This window comes from Podarcis pityusensis (genome assembly GCF_964106645.2).
Source record: "Podarcis pityusensis genome assembly, chromosome: 5".
NCBI classification, from domain to species: domain Eukaryota; kingdom Metazoa; phylum Chordata; class Lepidosauria; order Squamata; family Lacertidae; genus Podarcis; species Podarcis pityusensis.
In genome coordinates, this window is record NC_138032.1 from 62,855,796 (window position 1) to 62,875,148 (window position 19,353).

Genomic DNA, 19,353 nt, shown 5'->3' on the forward strand with positions numbered 1-19,353 from the left:
ACATTATATTTACAACTGATCCCATTATCAGGCTTAAACACAATAACATGTTTATTGATTTATATGAAAAATACTTCACTAAGAAAGTAGACAAACTGCACAGAAATAGTACAAGTGTCATGTGCATAGCAATATAGCTTAAAGCATTCACATATGGCTTTGTTTAAAAGAAACTGTTAGAAAACCTGGCCCTATGAGGGCCTGTGGTTATACAGTTGACACAAAGTAAACTGCTTCACATCTTTTAGGCACTTGCTAACAACAGTGTTCATCCCTGGAAAAGAAAAGGGGGCTGTCTTGAAAGAGCAAGGAAAAATACGGCAATAGCTGTGTGTAGCTGAAAAACATTTTTTTAGTAGTGCATGCACAGAGCTGAAAAAATACAATTCCTGTGCAAGATTTTATAGCAAATAACTGAAGTATAAAAATATGTACACACTTTGATTTTTAAATATATACATAACAAAAGCCCTGAAATTCATTCTCTAAATATATCACATGATAGTAGTAACAAAATGCAATTTGAACTGCAATTGAAGCTATTTAAATTAAATTCATACAGGATAATTTTAGGTGTTAACACATTTGTTTCTCTTTTAAAAACATCATTTTGATGCTGTCATCCAAAATAATCTGCAAGCAGATGAACTCTTTTGTCTTTTTCAGTCATCACAATAAATTACCCTAATGAATTCCAGTCTCGCGTGGCTTCCATTAGATGACGCTGTCCATGTCCTACCCAATTGTCCTGATTGTCAAATATCCTCCCACAAAACCAGCACCTAAATTTAGTTTTCAGCGTATTATCAGAGGTAGTTTTCACAATCTGATAATTGTTTTTGCTCGTCTTCTTCAGTGTTAATTTTAAAACAAACCTTTCTTTTACAGGACTTACAGGTTTGAGCATTTTGCGTTTTCTTCGAGAGAGATCATTAGTAATTATGTACAAACTGTTATAATCTGCTGGCTCCAAAAGAGCATCAATAGTTCTCTTTGACAAGGAGACCTTTAGCACATGTCCTTTAAATTTAGCAATAGTCTTCATAACATTTACAACTTCTGGAACATCTGCATCAGGATGGTTTAGCACTACAACTGGCTGATTTCTTCGGGGGCATTTGATTAATTGTTTGGAATTAAATGGAAGTAGCTTTAGAATCCTCGCAGTGTCTTTTGACAATCTTGGTCTACAAGGGGCGCGAATTAAGGATTCAAATTCATTCACATCCATTTGATTTTTCGCTTTACATTTTCGATGCAACATTTTCTTTCTAGGAGGTTCTTGAAGGCCATGTTTAACTTTCCGTTTCAAATTCCTGTTCTTCTGTGAAACCGTAGCATCAGAAACTTTAGCACCAGTTTGCTTTGAATGACGTTTAGCTTTTGAAAATTTGTTTGTTGGTGGCCCGGTTGACATCTGGGTTCCAAAAGCGTTCCCTTTGTTAGCACTAACTGTTTGTGCTGAATCAGATGGAATCTTTTGTGACCGTGTCTTTAAATTCCTAAGGGAATGTACAGATTCTACAGAAGTAATAGGATCCTTTGATTTATCACTTGCCAAACAGGCATTTGCTGGCATCAATGTACCTGGAAGCAGTAAGGCATTGCTAGGAGAAAAAGCTGCCTTTTTCTGATCTAGTGCAGGACTATTAAGGGAATGCATATTATCAAACTGTAAAGATGACTTAATGTTGCTAATTGACTGACAATTGTCAGCAGCAGGAAAGGTCTTAATTTTCAAAAAAAGCTTTTGTTGCATTGCTCCAGTTTTCTTTGGTTCACAATTTTGACTAGTAGCAGTACCTTGAAGAACATTATGCTTCTGTACTAGGGACTTGTTTGGTGACATACATTTAAGAAAAACTGCTTGTCTACCATCAGGCAAAAGTGCATAAACAGGTTGTTCTTGTCCAACCTCTGGTTGTTTTATTGACTCCAAGGTAGCAACATTACTGCCTTGATGTCCAGCCTGTATTTTCACGGAAGAAATTCTGCTCTCTGAATTTGTCATGTTAAGTTGCTCCTTGTATGACATGCCAGTGGATGAAGCAACCGCTGTCCCACTAGCACCAGAATAATTTCTTATACTGCCAGAGCTGTCTATTTTAAATTTCATACCTGATGTAGCTATTTCTTCTTTACCACACTCTTTAGATGCAATTTTCTCTAAAACCTGAGAACTATTTTCAGTGGCATTTGCAATTGTTCCAATTGAGCCACTACCAAAAGTCAAGATCATTCCAGGTCCTTTGTTTAAAAGTAAAGGTGTAGCTCTTGTTGCCTGAACATCTGATGAACTGTTTTTTGGAGAAGGCTTCCCTGAAATAACATGTAATCCTTGTTGATGGGCAAGGCGCAAAGGTACAAAAAACCTTGGGAGAGATGACTGAAGTAGCACTGATTTCTTCTGTTCTGGAAGCATTGGACGGATAGCATTAGGGACATTCAAACTGTAGTGCATCTTGTGTTTTTCCAACTGCTGTGCTAAAATTGAATCTGTCTGAGTTTTAAGCAATGCACCAATACCTGTTGTCCTTGAAGTAGAATGCATTTTGTCTGTTCTATGAGCCATCACTGGGAGTCGTCCTTCATTCCTAAAATACACACCTTCATTCGTTGCACTGCCATTCGCATTCAACTCTCTCTTGAATTTAACAGGAGAATTGGTTAAACTGCATGCAGCAGTTGAATCTCTGAAGTGTGCAAATGTTTTACAATCCATTTTATTATTTGGAAATGAGTTGTCATAACCAGTTTTTATATAGTTGAGTGGCTGAGTAGCAGGTTGCCCTCTTAGAACATCTTGTAATGACTGGTTTACTTCAGGTGACAAATAGTTGGATGCCTGAGTACTCTGGAGTGAGAAAACAGATGTTATTTTAGGCATAAGTGATGTATTTACACAATTAGAGGCATTTTCTTGTTTTGATTTTTCAGCTACATGTTCCACCACTTGATTTACCTTTGTATTCAAATGCTGCTGGTCATGATGATGATTTTCTATAGGATGCTGTCTGTCAGTAGCATAATTGGATTGGTTAGCTGAAAATACTGGAACATTGTTTGTATTTACAAAGCCATGAAGAGACAGCAATGAAGACCTTCTTTCTAGATTTAACACTGTTTGTTGTTGCAGATAAGTGGTTTCATTTACAGGCCTACTCTGGAGAGAAAAGGCGCTGTTGGACATATGGTGTTTGGAGCTATCCAAAGTATCTATTTTGGAATAATTATGGAAAGGCAGTGGTACTTGATTAGAAAAATCAGTTGATGGGCAGTAGATATTATTGTATTTACTGTTGTTTACTTCACCATTCCGTACTTTTAATTCTGTAGGAAAGGTTTTTTTCATAGGGTCATAATGTAGCATGTGTGCACCAGCAGAGGATAAAACCTGAGAATGGTCCTGAGGTACACAATTCCTCCACGAAGAATCTCTGTTTCCAGCCTTAGCCACAAAATCACAAGGAAGTGAAGAATCTGGTTTTGCTGGCAGACGAGTTGTACAGTTTCCTACCATTACAATATGAGGTTCTACTGTTCGAGATGTATTCAAACTAAAATAATCTGGACTTTCTTGCTTTATTTTTCCTGAATATTGATTAGAAAATGACAATGGAGATGATGCCAATGAGTAAACAGAATTATTTCTAGACATTTGCTGATTAATTTCATGAGGTCCAGAAGCGGAAGGTAAATTGAAGTTGTCAGCTGTCTGCTGCAGACATTCAGTTGAATCATCTTTTACCCCATCAACCTTATTTTCTGTTGGCAAATTCTGTTTATCTGTAGGTAGCAGTTTTATTACTATATGCTGTTTTCCATCAACCACCTTGAAGCCCATAAATTTAGCACTGTAATTGGCAGGAACAGATATTTTGTTGTTTTTAACCATCAAAACTGTAGGACCATGAACAGCTTTTTTCAGCACACCAGAACCCAAGCCATCTTCTGCTCTACTGTATGGTATTGCTGGAGAGGATTTTGCCCCACTGTAGATATGCCTTTCATTTAGAAGATTATTGTCTTCGCTGAGGTGTAATTCTTTTGTAGGCTGGCCTAGCTCTTCAGATTTAGGCTGAATTTCCTTCATGTTTTTGAGAACTTGCCTGTCCTCTTCTCCAGTTCTACAACTGCCAGTAGTCATTCTTTTACGTCTCCACAGGGCCTTCCTCGATGCACCTGTTTTGTACCTTTTCAAGATAAGTTTTAGTCCTGTTGAAGTTTTCTTCAGCTTCTCATTGTTATCTGTATCTGTTTTGTCTTTTGCATAGAGGTGGTCTCTGTGTAATGTAATAATATGTTTTAAAAGATAGTTTTTCCGAGATGCCATGTAGTTACAATATTGACAACTGAAAGGAAATGTGCCGGTGTGTGAAGCAACATGTTTCTGAGACTCTTCTTTTGAAAAACTTGCATGGTGACATTTATCACATTTATATTGTATTTCATTGTGCCGATGAATATGCTGAACAAATGTGCCAACATCATGGGTGGAAAATCTACATCTTTCACATTGAAAATGGCCATTTACACAGTGCCTAGATGTGAAATGTTTTGTTAGGTCCAACAAAGTATATCTATTATCATCATTACAGATTTCACATTTTACTAAAGTGCTACGATGTGTTCGACGGTGTTGATTAAATGATTGGAAGTCATTAGCTGAAAAATTACACATTTCACAGGGGTAAGATGGCAGCTCTCCACGATGTAACAGCTGGAAATGCTTCTGCAGATCATTTGGACTGTACTTAACATTGTTTCTGCATTTGGTACAGCTAAAATTCAGTATCTTTGCAGATGTTTTCAATCCCTCCTCATAATTCAGTCTTGGTTTACTATGTGGAATATCAGTCTCAGAAAAGTTGCTTCCATTCACATCCATGTGCATGGAAAATGCTCTTGCAGGCTTTTCTTTACATTGAAATACTTTCATGTATCTGTCAATTTCATGTGTACATAGCACTTCATTTGGAATATTTACCCTAGGCAGCTCTATTTTCACATTTCTCAATCCATAGGTGAGAATATCTGAAATTGCAGGTTGAGTTATATACCCCTTAACAGAAGTATCCAATGTAGGAACACTTGTTCTATCTAACTCATTGTTATGTAACAAACTTGTATTTTGGATGCAAAAGGATGGTTCTTGTTCAGATGGCATTTTTCCTAAAGTACTCTGTAATTTACTATTTTTGTACTCTTCGTTATTTAAGAGACTCTTGTGCAGAAGTACTCAGAGTTCCAGGATTTCCTCAGTTTAGTAAATCTGGAATTAAAAGTACAAAGTTAATTTTAAAGGTTAAAAGGGGGGAAGATACCCATAGTTTCACATACTAAAAGCAGCATAATGACTGACACCTGTGTGCTAACATAGCCATTAAAACTAAAAGGGCACAAAGCTTTCGCTTAAAGTTTTTTTTTTTTGTCACCACAGACATGTCACATTTTCCCCCATTAAACCCATAATCCCCTTGATGTGGATTAAGAATTGAAACCTTCACAGTGACACTCAAAACCTTTCAGCTATTGGGGTCTGCTTTTAGATACTCAGATTACTTTGCTCCTCCCACATACAAGTTATTCTCATTGGTTAATTCCTACATGAGTTAATGCAGTGCCAGAAGCAATGTGCCATTGTTTCAGCCACAGCTTTTCTCCCAAGTCAGTATAAGACAGTCAAACCCTACCTAGTTATGTTCCTGGCCTTCCACCTCCAAGGTGATCAGTAACTCAATCTTCACCCAGTTTCCTATGATCGCCCCATATTCTACACATTTGGACATGATGGACTGCTTAACACAGAGGCTGCCAACCATTTTATAAAAAACAAAATACACAAACAGGAGACTTAATTACCAACAAGCACAGACTGTACCATGACAACATGAAATGAAAATAACCTTAAATGTCAACTAGGACTTCAAGCAGGCAACTTACCAGAAATCTCAATTAAGTAGATTTTAAAAGATGCTTCACTCTGCAATACAGCAAACAAAAAAACCCTTACTACGTGTTCTGAAAGATAAACTCTCACAGGAATAATATGTATACATCAGGAGCAAAAGAGAGAAATTTGAAAATATGTGCCTCAGTGGTATCAGACCTAAACATTTCTAACACAGGTCTTTCCCCTAAGTAGATGTTTTGCTGTGGGAAATCCTCTTGTCGGGGGCAGGGGGTATCATTAAACAGAAGTGCTGTGCAGGCATTATGCCTGAACGAGGAACTGGAGGGGAAATAGGAAAGACAGGGTCATGCAAGTTGCCCCTGTTAGCAACATTCTTGCATGCACCAGCCTTCTTCCCACATTGAACCAGAAGGTCTGAGGGGGTTTTCTAAGTACTTTTGGTTGAACACACTTAGAAACCCCTTTTAAATCTTACCACTCAACACATGAAGGTGAGGGTAGATCCTGCACATACAGAGACATTGGGCGTACAGCAGTGTGTGGGCCTATTCCCCTTCCAGGATTTGAAAATTCTAACACCTAAACAGAGCTAGAGAGGTCTTTGTTTTCCTATATGCTGTTATGTTATCTATAACGTTGTTCACCAAATTAAAGCAATGAAGTCCAAGGGTTCCAACACTGGTTGATGTTCTCCTTTTCTAGCTCAAAGCATAGTAGCAATGTTTGAAGTTCTCAAATGGAAGCAGCATTAGGTAAGTTTGTACTTGGTTCAAATGCCATGTCCTTGCCATTGTGCAACACCTAATGGATACCTCTATATCCAGTCCATCACCAGATCATATAATCTATTACAATGTCAGAAAATATAGCCCTTCCTCTCTGCTTCCTCAGCAAAACTCTGGCCCCTGCCCTGGTAATTTCTTTCTTTAGCTACTGCCATCTCAGGTCTTCCACTGTCCCATCTTCATCCAATCATCTCCATCTAACATTATGCTGACAATGTCACCTCCCTTGGCAAACTGACCATGTGATGCTCCTTCTTAAATCCCTATACTGGCTTCCTATCCCCTTCCAGATCCTGGACGACTCAGCTCCCAAGTATCTTAAAAATTGTATCCATCCATACTGACCTTCTCAGGCTTTTAAGATCTACAAAGGGGGCTCTCTTAGTACAGTGGTACCTCGGGTTACAGACACTTCAGGTTACAGACACTTCAGGTTAAATACTCTGCTAACCCAGAAATAGTACCTCGGGTTAATAACTTTGCTTCAGGATGAGAACAGAAATCGTGCGGCGGCAGCGAGAGGCCCCATTAGCTAAAATGGTACTTCAGGTTAAGAATGGACCTCCAGAACGAATTAAGTTCTTAACCCGAGGTACCACCGTAATTCCACCAACCACAGAAGTAAGGGAATAGAACCCAAGAGAAGACTTTCTCTGTGACAGCCTCTAAATTATGGAACTCCCTACAGAGCTGCATTTAGCATCTTCACTATACAGTGGTACCTCTGGTTACGTACTTAATTCGTTCCAGAGGTCCGTTCTTAACCTGAAACTGTTCTTAACCTGAAGCACCACTTTAGCTAATGGGGCCTCATGCTGCCGCCACGCTGCTGCTGCACGATTTCTGTTCTCATCCTGAAGCAAAGTTCTTAACCCGAGGTAATATTTCTGGGTTAGCAGAATCTGTAACCTGAAGCGTATGTAACCCAAGGTACCACTGTACAGTTTTTGCTGTATGCTGCAGACAAACCTCTTTTACCCTGGCCTTCAACTGTTTCATGGGACCCATCACTTTTGCTGAATTTATATTGTTCTGCTCAATTTTGAACGGTTTTACTTGTTTTATAATTGTAATAGTTTAACCTTTTTAAATAATTGCACATTATACTGTTGTAACTCACCCTGGGAACTTATGGTGAAGGGTGGGTGAGAAATCTGACAAATAAATAAATACATTTCTTGTGCTCATCTTCAAATCCTTCCAAGTTCCATGGCCTTCCTCCCCATTATCTCTCTGCTCTTATATCTTAACACATCTCTCTTCCTTTGGCTTTTACATCTTCAGCTCCATTACCCACTGTTGTCTAAAAGTCTCATTCTCCACCCTTTCTCCCTTGCTGCCTCAAATACCTCCCAGAATGTGTCCAACCATCTCCCTTACCTCATTCAAATTTCTCCTAAAAACTCACCTTTGGAACAATCTTCTAGTGACAATACCCTATAGTAACTAAGCCGAAGAAACTTAATTGCATCTTATTCCCCTGTTTTCCACTGCTTTCATTGCCTATGTTATTTTCCTTTGTTAGGTTTCAGATTGTAAGAACATGTAAAGTGCCATGTACACAGATGGTGCTATATAAATAATAATAACCAACATAGGCAACCAGGCATGTTGTGATTTACAAGTCTGAACACATACATAAATGTAACGGGTGATATCCAATTATTCTGTGAACTGCCCTGAGACCTCTGGGTATAGGGTGGTATATAAATTACAGGTATAGGGCGGTATAAAAATAAATAAGTAAGAGCACACTCATTGCAATCAATGGATTTTAAGTTGATTTTGGTACTACTCTGAGTGTAACTAACATTAGATATCACTCAACAGCATTTGATAATACAGGATATTTTAAACAAAACTCTCCCACAGTGAATTTTTAACTTTAGCCACAGATAAGTAATAAACTTACTGTTTAAAAAGATTAAAAATCCATTCTTCAGTAGTCTGTTCAATACTTTTCTTTTCCAAGAGATGAAAGGCATAAAACAGAGGGTCAAGAGACATTGCATTCAGTGTACAAAAAATCCTGAAATAAAGAACATGTTTTTAAAAACACAAACATAGGAACAATTTAGAAGTCACTACCACCTGAGATCTAACTGTGCCTGATCCTAATGTACCTACAGCAAAAAATTAGGTAATTTTACTCTAAATGTGGTCATTCATAATATGGCCAGAAAAGGGAGGGGAGATTTATGTCAATATCTAGAAGTTTTGCAAGTTTTTGTAGTTCTTCACATAGCTGGCACTAAGTATTTACTAATACTCCCTTTAAAAAAATGATATTGTTGACTACAAATCTGTAGCATTTTTTGACTCCTGACTTTTAGCAGGATAATCAAAATCAAATAAATGCCCACTATGACAGAAATTCTAAACAAATACTGTAAACTAGGGAAATGCCAAGTTTAATTTATTCTCCTAAATCTCACCAACCTTATACATCTGTACAAGTCTTCTACACTTTGGAATAGAAACCTGCTAGCTAACTTTAAAGCACATGTAATGAGCTTCTTTAATACCTAATATTTACATTGCTTATTTGTAAATTAACCTGCAAATATTTATCTGCAGAAACCCGAAATCTAACTATTTCCCAAAATAGTCCAAAAATAGTTAAAAGATGTCAGGAATGAATTTGTTCATGTTACAAAACAAAGGCTGCACTCCTACTTTTGAGTAAACACAAAGGGGATTGCACTACACACATGCACCTTATTGATTTTGCAAACTTTAAAATAGTGCAAACACCACTAGTTTACTAAGGGTGCAATCCTGTGGTACCCGGGAAGGACCCCCAGACACCATAAAGTATCTCTAGAAGTGGACCACTGTCAGGTGGTTCCCTGGATGGCAACAGTGCTTTCTGCTGCCATGGCTACCCTACCAGTGGTGGGCCCAAAACTAGAAGGATATTAGCATACATTGAGGGCAGCCAAGGATCTGCAGGATCCTACACTTCTTCATTCACCCATCATGACTCCAAATGGAGCCAGAAACTACAGTAGCCTAAGAGCTGGCATACCTAATTCCCTGCAATGGAAAGCAACCATAACAGAAAAAATGGTCACCCCTTCCTCACCTTCTGCGAAAGCCAGCAAGGCTTTGAAAATGGAAGTCGCTCTTCCACAGATCTTTCCCACCCAGTAGGACTGCTCTGCTCACTTCCCGCTTCCCCAGATTAGATTACTTACAAGTAAAAAAAAAACTGTTTAAATTTAGGATTTTCTAGACAGCAGCAACTTGAAAACCAGAGTACACAATCAGAAGCATGAAATCTTTCACAGAGAAAGAGGTCTGTTCTGTGCAGAGGTATGTGCCATGGGGACCAGAGAAGGAACTTAACAGGCTAAATCACTCTGCCCAAAGATTAAAAGCAGATATACCTAAACAAAAGCAAAAAAAACCCAAACCTCAAATTTAGAACAATTTTAGTATCTCCTTATACAGGCTGAAGCCTAGAATATAGTTACCAAAACATGCATTATTTTAATAGCAAAAAACAAACCCAATAAATCAATCTTACAAACTATCTTTCTTGGTTCAGCATTGTAACCTACATGCAATGTAGTCACCTTTCTTAAAAGAGATGTCTCAAGTCTACTGATCAATTCCCTATACAAAATAGCCCATATTTTGCAAGAGTTGAAGGAATAGCAAAGACAAATTATCTCCATAGATTGTATAAAATGTGTCTACTTGTAACACTGCAACTTCTGGTAGTATCTTTCTTATTTCAGAACCAAGCCTTTGTGTTTTCACGTCTCAAGTATATGTGAGCAAGACTGGACTGGCAGATTTAGAATTTTCTCAACTTAAGTTGTAATACAGGTCCATCTTACAAATTATCCACATAGGTACATCCCACTATATTATTATACAGTAATATATCACTCACTATAATTTAGTGAGACAGCCAGTGAGAACAAAAATGATTAGCACATTTCCATGGTTATATAAGAATCTCTGCACTATCTTAAGGAATTTTCATGAACAATTGGCTTTGTTGGTTTTCCTTTCCAAATAACTTCTTTCTAGCTGCAGCAACGCATGCTACTTAACTTCAGTCCTGTGGTAACACAATCATAAATATCAGCAACCAAAATCAGCTCAGTACTTTGTTGTGAGCAAGAGAGGATTATCTTGGCAAGTCTTTTTTAGTGCAAGGCTACACCCAAGCAAAACAAGATGGCAGTCAACAACAAAGCGATCTCCCTTCCACTCTCTCTCTCATTCTGCAGGAAGTGCTTCCTAGCCATTTCCAAGTTAATCCTTTCAACACAATCCAGATAGGGCAACGCTTAGCATCTGCACTTGAAAAGGGCGAAGGGTCTTTGCCCCAAGTCAAGCCCATGATAACCCTTGTTGAGTTTTGAAACCATGGAGTCTGGCCTGCCAACTTGCTGTCTTTAGGTCTCAAGACCTTTAAGGTGCTGGGGGAGTCCATAAACTGGAGGGAAAACAAAAGACCACCCAACTCATCTTTCTGCCTGGACACAAAAAAAGCCCTTTCGGGTTGAGTTGGGCTTCCTGGGCGCCTCTAGAACTTTTGGGCGCCATAGGGAGAAGCGCTGCCAGGCCCCTCAGGTGTCGCTCAGGGGCACCAACCCCGCTATTTTGATCCCCCTGAGCTATGTTTCGGGAGACAGGGGGTGGGGGGGTCAAGATGCTCGCGCCCCCGTCCTAAAAAGGGGGTCCCTGGCTGAAGCCGCGAGGAGGAGACGGGGCGCTGCCGAACAGCAACTCTCATCCTGGCAAGGCGGAGGGATACACGAGCGCTGTGTTGGTTGAGCCTTTGCCCGCAGGGAAGCAAGCGGCCGCGCGGCCAACGGCGCGCGGCCCCTCAATAGTTCCCCCCGCACCCCTTAAATGAGGTGCACTTCTCTCTCTCTCTCTCTCTCTCTCTCCCCAAAACCAAGCCGCGACCGCGGGACTATTTGATGCCTCGGCCCAACAAGAGGGCGGGTTCCTGCCCAACTACCGGGATTCGCCCGTCCCGCTGAAGAAGCTGCCCCCTCCCGCCGCCCGTATGGGGTGGGGGGATCCCGCCTCCCCGTTACCTAGCTGGGCTTCCAGGGCCCCGCGACTCCCCCGCGACCTTCCCCCCCCCCCCTACGCTGGGCACGAGCGCCGGGCGCCTAGATTACCTCGCCCGTCTCCATAGTCCGACGAGTCACAATTGGCGGCCATTATAGTTTTCCATCCGGGGACTCCGGCAGTTTGACGAGCTCAGCAATGGAAGGCGGGGTGACTGTGGCGGAGGGATATGGCGCCGCACAGGCGAGGGGGCGGAAGGACGGAGGCCCAGCGAAGTTTGGGGGGCGCGAGGAGACGCCTGGGGGGGGCTGCCGACGACCCCCTCTTTGCCGCTGAGGAGGCGCCACGACCTGCGCGCCTTTTTTTTCCCCTCGTCGCTTTCACGTACCATGAAAGCTGCCTCGGCGGCAACCGCCGGCCGGGGAGTTTTTCTGTCAAAGTAATGAAGGCAGCAGCGGCAACACGGCCGAGTCCCTCCTCTTCCTCCTCCCAGCCTGTTATTTGTGTGTGTGTGTGTGTGAGAGAGAGAGAGAGAGAGGAAGGCTGTGGGGGTGGATTACTAACACCAATACACACTACCAGATCCAACAAAGAGGCTCCCATATTCCCCCTCACGGGTGGCCAACGAAACAGCCTGGTGCCACACAAGCACATACACACACACAAGCAAAGCCCATCCCGGGAAGCAAAACAGGGCGCCATCATGTCCTCTCCCTCAGCCAAGGTATGACGACGACATCACCCACTTCTTCCCCCTTTGCTCATCCATCAGCCGCACGCGGCCATTGTCTGGAAGCCGCCTCCTGATATCAGCAATGTATTTGCCCTCCTTCCAATGCTCATCTTTCAGTTGCAGATAGCAGTCCTTTTGTGCTCAAAAGAAGAAGGAAAACGCGGCCTGTTTCCCCTTCTCTTGCATGAAGACAATGGCGTTCTCTGCACACTCGCGAAATGCAAAGGGAAGGGGAAATGGCCTCCTCGAAGCAGCTTATATGAACCCAGCTTAGCTACAAAACAAAGCAGACGGGGAAGAGAACTGCTGAGTGGCACAATAGAAGCATGAATAGGTAGCATGAATCGCATTTGTTTAAAACCTAGGTGAACGTTATCAGGAGGACCTAAAAATAGGGGTGAAGCCAGTGCTGAAGCTCTCTTTGTGACAGACAACACAGGGATGCACCTTTGGTTGGTATATGAAAGGTAATTCTTTGCTTAGCTGTTACTGCAACACGGAGGGTAAGCTTTACAAGCCAAAGGATTGCGTCCACATCGACATTTTTGCAGCCTTGCTGAAGCAAATCCAGAACAGCGTTATTCAACATATGAACAGCCATATTTGGATTTTAAGACCAGAGTCAAATGCAAAGAAGGAAGCTAGCAGGAAAAATATTTGGAGCATAAAGGGGTGGCTTAAATGACAACATGCAGTATAAAGAAAATAGATTGGCTTCCTGTGTTCTATTGAAGATCTTACACGCAGAACTAAAACAAATGTAACTTTCAAAAAATGTCATCCTTACATTCCCAGGATGGGAGTTCAATAAACAGATCTTCAAACTCTGTTATTCAGAGTTGAATTTCTCCATCAGAATCAACTCTGCCATTCTCTCCTCCCCCCCCCCCTTCTGTATTTGAACTTCCAAAAGCAAATACTGTTTCAACAGTCAGAGAAAAAGTGCAACTTTATTTTCAATAGACTATAAAACCTTTAGACATTTCATTACTTTATGAAAAATATGACTATTTATTTTCAATGAACAAACTTTCAAAGCAAATGCTTATCCAAGAACCTACTTACATATTAAATCTATTTTTATTTGGCTTATTTGTTTGAACATATGATATCCTACCTTTCCGTTTATATTACTAAACATTCAATATGGCTAACAAATATATAAAATGTTGATAGCATATACAATGTATATAAATACTTCTAGGAAGCAAGATGCACTTTTCATAAATCATGAAATAAAGCATTTGTGACTGTGGAGAGATCATGTTTTACTGGGTTTGTTTTACATACTGTATAGGAATTCGCTATGTGTCCATAGTTTTGCGAAGAGCTAAGTTTAAAATACAAAGTATCCATTGCTGACTAGCAGCTGGTTGTTACATGAGACTGGTCTGGAAAGAAGCAAGGTTCTTTTTTATACTGAGTAATAAATTGCACTTCTGATTGGCTGTAAGATGGAAAGTTATTGGGCACTCATTCAACAGAATAGGTGATCTTACAGGAAGGGGATGAGAATTATTTGGCACTCAAATTTGTTTAAGTGAAGAATACGCTGGCTGGAACATAAATAGGCTGGAGGGGAAGCAATGTCGGCAAGAGGCAATTGCAGTAAAGTGGTGTTTTTTCCCCCAGGGGGTGCCAATACCACTCCTAGCAAGGATACAAGGGACCCTAGGTATGCCTCTGGCTACCAAATATCTTTAGGGCTGGTTCAATCAGCTGCCCGCCCCGCCTTATGATAGTAGAACTTCATCAATGCATATAACACTTCCAACAGAAGGTTTCATTAAAGAGTACACCCAGGTATCTAAATGAGCAAGTTGATTCTATAGCCTGCTAATCCAAGCACAATATATACCTAGGAATGTGTCTGTCAAAAATCATAATCTTGGTCTTAGAGTAATTTATAGATAGGTTTTCCTGTCTACAATATGTGCTGAAGCCCAGTCAGGAAAAGGAGAAGAGTATTAAACCACCCGCATACACCAAGATTGAGATCTTTGTGTTCCTAACTACTGGAGAGGGGGAGTTTGCACCGGGTAAATATGGCACCAAATCATTAATATAAAAGTTAAAACGAATGGGAGCCAGAATGCAACTTTGCTTCACGCCTCATGACATTTTAAAAGCATTAGTCACATCACCGTTTAAACCTACTCTGACCCTCATTTCTGTGGTGCTGTATAGTTCTTGGATCAATAGCGGAAGTCTGCAGTCAGTGTTGGCAGTTTGAAATTTATCCTGCAGAGTTGAATGCAGAAAAAAGATAAGTTAAGGTTACATAAAGATTATTCGTAATGCTCTTACTATATTTTCTTATAATATGGTTCAGAATAAAACATTGATCAACAGTACTGCCTCCTCTTCTGAAAGATTGTTTACTCTTCCCTATGTAGCAATTGCCTTTACTATACACCACAAACTGATTTTTCCACCCTCCTAGTTTCAAAAGTCCTTTGCCATGCAAATATGTGGGAGACTACTCAGGAAACACAACTGGGCAACAGAACTAATTTGGCATCTCTTTGAGTCAACTTATGTCTGCCTCTCTCCATAAAAATCTTCTTTCTTTTTGAGCTGTGTGCTTTCTCCTCTTCTGAAAAGTTTATTTATAATGCTACACACAATCAGATACATTTATTCCACATAAATTAATCCAGAATAACTGTCCTCCCCCATTTTTGGTCCTACATTGCTGTTTAGAATGTATTCTTTATTCATAAGTGACATTCAAAAGTAGGAGTATACGCTTGTGCCACCTTCGGTATGTTTTATTCCATGTTTGGAGCAAACATGGTGAGCAAAAAGCTGAAAGGGTCAATTAAACCACTTTAATTGGATATCTTCTGGATGCTATAACTTAATCATTAGGAAAGCTACTGTATTTTTCCTCCGCCATATAGAATTAATTATTTTACAGAATGTCTATCATGTTCTCATTAACATGCATTGTATTGTTCATCATTATTTCTTTTTTCTTTTCTGATAATCCAAATCCTGTTTAGAAAATATGCAAGTGAACAAAGCAGAACCTAAAGCAAAACACTCACAAGAGACAGTACAGATGGAGTGGTGTTTTTAATTAAGTCAACTTTTTGTTGGGTGTAAAGAGAGCAATATTTCAGACGAAGTCCCTTGAAGCTGGAAATAATGTATTCAGTTTCATTAAAGAATGTTGGCCTGATGCAATATATCAACCTACCAACTTGATTTCTCTCACTTCCTAGTACTCTAATGACAATAGTAATCTTTAGCATGCAATCATTTGTATGTAACAATTGATGGAAGCTGAAAAATAGACTGATAACCGCATGCTATAGCTCAGTTATGGAATATGTGTGGTAAACCAGTGGGCAAGACAGGAAATCAGTTTACAAGTGGGCATGCATTGCATCAGAAAGTAAAAGGAAGCTTGAAGAGCTGGAAGGGGTTTAAGAATCCATACAATGGCAAACGAAACCAAGTGAATTAAGATATCTTCTGCAAGGACGGGGGTTAGTAATAATGGTCATAAAATCATCAAGCTATCTAAATTCCAGTTTTTGAAGTCGCAAAATTGAGCTTAATACAAAACAACACCAGTATGATGTTATCTCTCTTAATGAAAGAACTGGAATTAGAGGCCAGTTGGCCTAATTTCTGTACCACACAAATGGAAAGCAATTTTATAAAGACATATGAATCCATGTATGTATGAAGCTGATTGTGGACCAATGGCATCATGCCTCAACAAAGCCAACAGAGCATCTTAACGGTGTCAACAGTATGTGGTTAAAGGTGATCTACATTTCAATGTGCAACATCCACTCCGTATATTCAAAGCACATGGCTTTCCCCACTGAATTCTGGGAACAGTAGCTTATCCCTCACAGAGTTACAATCCCAGCACGCTTGAAAACTTCCCCAGGATTATTTGGGGAAAGCCATGTGCTTTAAATGTATGGTGTGAATACGAGGTTGCTTCCTCCCACAGCATTTCAAGTTGCTTTCTTATGCTGCTGTGCAGACCAGAGTAGGGTCTGGTTTGTCTTCATCCAGTGCCCATTGCCTGCTTTTTCCCCCCTGTGTTCACTGAAGGTGTCATCTGTACATGTGCTTTCATCTGCACAAGTGCAACAGCTGCCTGAAATGTATACAACTTAGCTGTTCTCAAATCAGATGGAAACTGGTTTGAGGGAAAGCGCCTCAGACAGAGTATTTAATCAAGAAGTTACAGGAAAAAATATATAAAACTGGTGATAAATTATGCTGGAAGTGCAAGATTAAGGAGGGCGATTTTTATCATATGTGGTGGTTGTGCGAGCCTATTAGAAAATTTTGGGAATCTATTTACAATGAACTAAAAAAAATCTTTAAATATACCTTTATAAAAAGACCTGAAGCCTTTTTGCTGGGGATAATTGGAGAGGAAATAAAAAAGGAAGATCAAACACTCTTTCAGTACGCGACAGTGGCCGCCAGAACTCTAATAGCGCAGAATTGGAAGACACCAAGAATCCCAACCATAAATGAATGGCAATCGAAACTACTCAACTATCTAGAATTGGCAAAAATGACACAGAAAATAAGAAATCAAAAAGACACAAAGTTTAATAAAGATTGGAATAAATTCATGGCATACATGGAAACAGAGGTAAAAAAAACTAAAAAACACAGTAGGTGCGATATAACACTTGTGATGTAAAGAATTTTTTTTTGAGGAAAAGAAACTGCAGATAGAAAGATTTTATAACACATTCCGAAACCGAGATGAAGGGAAGTCAGTCAGTGTTGTGTGTTATGTAGTTAATGTAGTTAATTTGTTGTTGTCTTATGTCAGGAGTATATATATATTTTTTATATATATATTTTTTCTTTATTTAATTTTTTTTGGTGTGAATGTGTTGTGTTTGTCTTTTTTGTTTGTATGGTGTTATAAAATAAAATTTATATTAATAAAAAAATCAAAAAAAAGAAGTTACAGGATACCTATGGATTGTGGTTTGTGTCATGTGTGCTCAGCTTCAAACACCAGTTATGGAAATGTGCTGGAGCTACAGTAAGCTTCAATGTGCAATAAGATAGCAATAGCAGAGCAGGTGCATTCATATCTTTGCCAATATCCTGAGGGCTTAGGGTGTATTTTTAAATGGATACAAAATAAAGCAGGTGATTAAATGAAAGGTTTCCTCTACAGAAGTAAATGACAGCGTAAAGCCAGAAGTGTAAATAGCGAGGAAGTGAAACTGCAGATTGTACAAAAATGTTGAAACTTCTGTCTGCTAATTTGACATAAAGTCACAATACATGCAAACCTGTAAAATTTAGAGAAGATCTCTCTAACATATAAAAACAGCAAATTGAATTCTGTGTTGATAAGAACAATATGGTATTTGAGAGAAGAAGAACAACAGGGTTTAAAAATTGCTTTGACTCTAATAAATGGTGTCATATCCTAAATATCACTCAGGATTCAAAATCATTAAAAACATTTGTATTGTTTTTTCTTTGGGGATTTTTGTATTGCTTTAAAATGTTGTTTTCAGAGTGCTGTGGCTACATCTTATATTTTTCCTGGTGCTGAGGAATGCTCCTAGTTGTTACTAGATAGCAACAGTAGGGTGGGTGGGGGAGAGAGACCGAGAGAGAGAGAGAGATCTGCACAGTCAGGAACATGAGGTTATAGCTGCCTAGGATGTCAAGAGTGCTTCTCTCTCTAATTCTAGTATTATTCCACAATTTCCATTACAGCCATTTTATGTCATGCCCTCTCCACGGCAATCAATTTGTGACTGACAGCCTCAGCACACTCTCAAACTAGAAATGTGCCTACTAGTTCAAAAAGGTTGGCAACCTCTGCCCTAAAATATTGTTAATCTTAACTAAATTTAGTCCAACAGTTTGCTGGTTTAGCCATCATTAAGATTATCCACAGTTCAGATGACATAGCAAACTGTGGTTAATCTAAAATGGAAGCCAAAACTTCTCAACTATTTTTCACTGCTGTGCTAAAAGGTGAAATGACCAATCTGAGGCTCACGGTGGCTCAATATAGTAATGCTAAATTATGTTTTAGTGTTATGTTCAAACTGGTTCATTAGCTTCATTGTAGATGTAACTGAGAGATTAAATAGATGGGATGTAAACTTATATTGAAGTGTTTAAGATCTATTGATTTCAGCTGAACATTCCTTACTTTTTCTGGATTGGCCCCTATGGGATATTTAAGACAGGAGTATTAACTTAATTTTAAATTACTTAATAGAATTTCCCTCCTTTAGATCTTCCCTAAAAAGTTCCCCCAAAATATTTCTAATTTAATCTTCAATACTTGAACCATAAGTTCCTGTAGTTAGACAAATATATTTATATCTAAATATAAATATATTCCTGTTTAATATAAGGTTTTTAATCTTCATTAAACAAGCAAGGTACTACACACAACTGGCTAATGCTAATTTTTGCTGTTTCAAAATATATCCCAAACACTGGTTTAATTATTTACCGTATTTTTCTGTCTAGAATACGCCCCCATGTATAAGATGCCCCCTATTTTTGGGCAACAATCAATTGCCAGTCCACTCTCGGCACTATCCATGTATAAGACGTCCCCAATTTTTTGACATTTTTTGGGGGGGGGCTAGTCTTATACACAGAAAAATACGATAAGTGTTTCTCCCTCCAGATACAAAGCAGCATAAAAATCAGAGTTTAAACTCACCGGGAGATCCCAAATCAGTTGTGATGAAACTAGAAAATAAAAATATTTAAATATGATGATATGATCTAGTTATATAATGATATAATCATAACAAGCATCTACTGTAGCAATGTAGGTATGTTTCCATTGACTTTTTTCATACTATTGACACCCGATGTAAATTTCAATATTAAAACCACCA

General features: G+C 39.3%; 1 protein-coding gene across 5 annotated transcripts; it reads right to left on the reverse strand.

Moving 5' to 3' along the window:
• Positions 1–24: 24 nt before the first annotated feature.
• On the reverse strand, positions 25–13,398 carry ZNF518A (zinc finger protein 518A). Of its 5 annotated transcripts, none has more exons than XM_081007122.1 (5): positions 11,850–13,398; positions 8,612–8,728; positions 5,944–5,983; positions 5,694–5,811; positions 25–5,272 (listed from the first exon to the last, which is right to left on the reverse strand). In XM_081007122.1, exon 5 carries the CDS (start codon positions 5,165–5,167, stop codon positions 680–682), a length of 4,488 nt encoding a protein of 1,495 aa, XP_080863248.1. In that variant the 5' UTR covers positions 5,168–5,272; positions 5,694–5,811; positions 5,944–5,983; positions 8,612–8,728; positions 11,850–13,398; the 3' UTR covers positions 25–679. The 5 variants fall into 5 exon arrangements, with proteins under 5 accessions (XP_080863248.1, XP_080863251.1, XP_080863250.1 ...); XM_081007125.1 differs by lacking the exon at positions 11,850–13,398 and adding an exon at positions 11,763–11,781; XM_081007124.1 differs by lacking the exon at positions 11,850–13,398 and adding an exon at positions 10,601–11,529.
• Between the last annotated feature and the right edge of the window lie 5,955 nt (positions 13,399–19,353).